This window comes from Plasmodium malariae (assembly GCF_900090045.1).
Source record: "Plasmodium malariae genome assembly, contig: PmUG01_00_1, whole genome shotgun sequence".
Classification (NCBI taxonomy): Eukaryota; Apicomplexa; class Aconoidasida; order Haemosporida; family Plasmodiidae; genus Plasmodium; species Plasmodium malariae.
The window spans coordinates 103713-107979 of record NW_021638291.1 but is presented as its reverse complement, the minus strand read 5'-3'; the positions used below and the strand labels follow the sequence as shown (position 1 = coordinate 107979).

At 17.6% G+C, this 4267-nt stretch overlaps 1 protein-coding gene across 1 annotated transcript; it reads right to left on the bottom strand.

Annotated features, from left to right (window-relative positions):
- Window positions 1–2342: 2342 nt before the first annotated feature.
- On the bottom strand, window positions 2343–3216 carry PmUG01_00011700 (fam-m protein; the record flags this gene model as incomplete). Its single annotated transcript, XM_029003056.1, has 2 exons — window positions 2343–3002; window positions 3130–3216. The coding sequence occupies 2 exons, from the start codon at window positions 3214–3216 to the stop codon at window positions 2343–2345; spliced, it is 747 nt and encodes a 248-aa protein (XP_028858943.1).
- Window positions 3217–4267: the final 1051 nt, after the last annotated feature.

Sequence of the window (4267 nt, the reverse complement as noted above, 5' to 3'; positions counted from 1 at the left end):
AAGTTCATAGACAAAATGAATATATTCATTTTTCTTAACATTATATCCTTATAATATATAAAAAAGGTATATTATTATATATTAATAATATTTTATTTAGAAAATAATTATTTTTAATTAATAATATAAACATTATCAAAATTTCATGGTTAGTGAATAGAATCATTTGAATTTAGATATTATCACATTATATTACCTTTAGAAAAACGAAATTTCTTTTATATTATAGTATTATAACATACATAATTAACTTTTCAATAAATACTCTTATGCTCTACAACATAAGATAAAGAGCATATACATATTTAATCAATATAAAGCATACATTGTAAGCACAATATATATTAGCGTTCTCTTTTATATTTTTTAAATGAATTTCCAATACATTTTTTAGTTTACCTATAATCTCTTAAAACTATTGCTAGTATATTAAATATATATTAAAATCTAATAATTATAAAAGAATATTATCAAGAATAAACCTATAAAAACAATTATAAATTGATGTAAATGTCATTATATTAATACCTAAATATATTCAAAAATATATTGTGCATATTTTCAAAATATCTATTTTATTTAAAGAATCATATTTTAAAATTGAAGAAAGACATATTAATATTATAAATAAAAAAATTTGATAAAAAGAGAAAATAATTATATTATTTACATTAAAAATAGTAATGTAATAAAACATGAAGTATCGAATATCCATAGCAGAATAATTATTTAAAGGTACTTATTTTAATAATTATATAATCATATTAACTTCTAAATTATTCGTGAAGACAATTCATTGAATAAATATACGAATAAGAAAAAATAACTTTCCTTTTTTGTTTTTTATAATTTCAAATAAGAATATTTTGTTAGATTGAATTGATTATGGAGAGGATACATTTTTTTATAATATAAAAAAGTAATTTCATTATTTTCCTCTTTTATTACTATATTTTTCTGTTCTTGAAAATTATTATTGTGTTGATATACAAAAATGAATTATTAATTTATACATATTCTAAGAATTGTTTCATGGGCAATGATAATTATTAATGTTTTTTTGTTTTATTATTAACCCGTATTTCATTTCATTTCATTTTAATCAAAATAATATAACAGTTACATTTTATTTGTCAAGTATGTTAAAACATAACAATATTACCTTATGATTTTTTCGATATTAATAAAATGTATTTATAAGAATAATATTATGAGATATTCTACATTAAATATTAGAACATGAATTATGAATTATCATGAATTCTTAATAAACCTCTGCCAACATTTACTATATCACTTCCAATATAATATATTACTCTAAATATAATGGTATATTAATTATATGGCACAGAAAAGGGAAAAGGGATATAATTTCAACATATTACATATTGCTATCTATGTAAATTTAATTTATTAATATATTTTTTAAATATTAATAAAAATAATAGAAATATATAGTACATTTATGAATATATGTATATTTTTATATAAGATATATTTAAGAAAATTTGTCAAAACTATATTATTGTCATAACTAGTCACAATAATAAAATAATAAATAACTATAACTTTTCATTTAATTCTAATTACTTAGAATATATATATATTAGTAAACAGCTATAAATAATCCGTTGTAAAAAATCACATTATTTAGTTATATATTTATAATTCCCCAATTCTGCCATTAAAAAACAAAAAAAAGTGGTTTGTTAAAACGTATTAAGTAATAAATATATTATATAATATATTTCTAATAAAACTTATGTTATATAATAAATGTTGTGATTTTTTTTTGAGCAAAATATACGTAATATAGCATAATACATTCACTTCTTTTGATTATATACAAAAATAAACATTTTTATTTTCAACATAATATCAACAAAGAAACTTACTCATCACGTCTACCTTTAATTATTTTAGAATTTAACAAGGTAAAAATAGAACATATGTATTTTTCATTTAAAATATCAATTGTAATATAGAATAATTTAAATTACATTAATTTTTATATTATATATTAATTTTGATACAATTCATACACAGTTAATACCAATCTGCTTTTAATACACAAATATATATACTAAGCAATGATATTTATCTATTCTGAAACAATAATTTATAGTACAAAATGAAAATCATTAAAAAATTTAAATCTACAAATAAGATAAAACTTAATTTATTAATCTTCGTACAAAAATGATACCTTATACACATGTGTATTTATAAAATTATATATATAATAAATAATACTACAAAGTATATAACAGTATAGATATTACATAGAATATATTCTATTAATAATTAATTTATGAGAAAGTTAAAATTACTTATTGTTCATTTTACTCCATCATCAACTTAATTTTTTGATATTTTTCATTATTATTTAAGATCTTATAAATAGCTATTATAATCAAGACTGCTAACATAATGAATGTTACTGCAAATAATAATATATAAGCATTTCCATTACTACCTAAACCGAGCTTACTTTGAAGAAAAGATAAAATAGTATTTCCTACGTCACTACCATCCGAAAAATTAAATGCACTGGATACCGGTAATCCTATTCCCAATAGAAAAAAAATAAAAAATATAACAAATCCAAATTTATAACTTCTAAATTTTATTTTTTTTAAAGATATATCACCAATCCTCTTCTTCTTTGCAATAAAAGTATCAAAATCCCTTTTTTTTACCCATTTCTTTTGAAAATGAAAATGTTTTCCATCAAACATTCCATTATTATAATCTATAACTTCTATATAGTATTGAGCCTTATTTAATAAATTTCTGCTTGATTGTTTGTTTTTCTCTTTTATCCACTTTTCATTATTAGATAAATCTCTTTGTTTATTTTCTTCATTATCCTCAAATATTTCTTTTAAACACATATTATTTGAATGACTATTCAGCTTATATTTTGCCAGTAATCGATAATTTCTTGTATCTAATTTTTTACTAAGATTATAGTTTTTATCGATAATTTTGTTAAATGTACTCTAAAATAAAAAATTACACATATTTGTTGTTTAAACGATACATAGTTCGCTATAGAAATAATTATTAATAAAAATAAAACATTAAAAATATAAATAATGCAAATATCTTTAAATTATATTTTCATACCAGCTCACTGTAAAAATCGTATACCCATGTTAAAAGTATAAATGTAGAAATCTTTATAAATAGGAATAACATAATTTTTTGATTCATTATATAGATATTTAATATTTAAATGTATTCTAAAAGAAGCAAATTGATAATAATGGAACATGCATCTAATACCAAAAGATTCTATATTTATGTAAAAATTTATATTTGTTATTCTTTCATAAATATATTACAAAATATATATAGCTATAATTGATTTTATCATGTATACAATGTAAAATGACTTTAAAAACAAATTATATTATTTTTATCTTAATATTATATAAATAAAAAAATAAATTTCATTAAAACTAAATGATATAAATTTATTCACAAATGTTTAAAATATATAATTTACTTATTGTAGAGTACTAACTATATAATAGTTTTATTAATAAATTTAAGAATAAACTAAGAAATAAATATGTTATGCCTTCTTTATTCAAATATAGAGTTTATCCACTATTCAGAATGTAGAGAATATATATATATAATATATCCCTCTGTGTACTAAAATAATTATTGCAAATTTTAAGGATGTAATCCTATGAATTATCCTAATTTTGTGAACGTTAATTTTTAGAAAAAAATGTTTTTTTAAATCAAATATTATAATATAATAATAATAATAATAACATTAAATGAAAGAAACCATATATCGTATTACCTTGATTATAACATATGTATTAGTTCCATTTTAAGTTTAATATTCTACTGGATATAAGGTTTTTAAAATGAAAAACATATTATGTACTTCCTAATATTTTAAAAAATACGTACTCTAAAAGCAAATACGAACTAATTTTTTATTTTTGTACAATAATTTTATAAAATTACAATATTTAATTAAGGTTAATATGTATAATTATTTCTAAAATAAAAGTATTTATGTTAATCTATTTAATTTTATAATTTTGTTTTAATTATACATATAATTAGAGGAAATGGTAATACATTAAAAAAAAAAAAAATTCTTAAATATAAAATTGTTACAACAATTTTATTTGCATAAACATTAGTTTAATTATACTTATATTGAAATAAATTTATAAATATATGTAATTTATATAAGGTATAATATTTACATGACAAATAAGAATGAATAACATTGTAT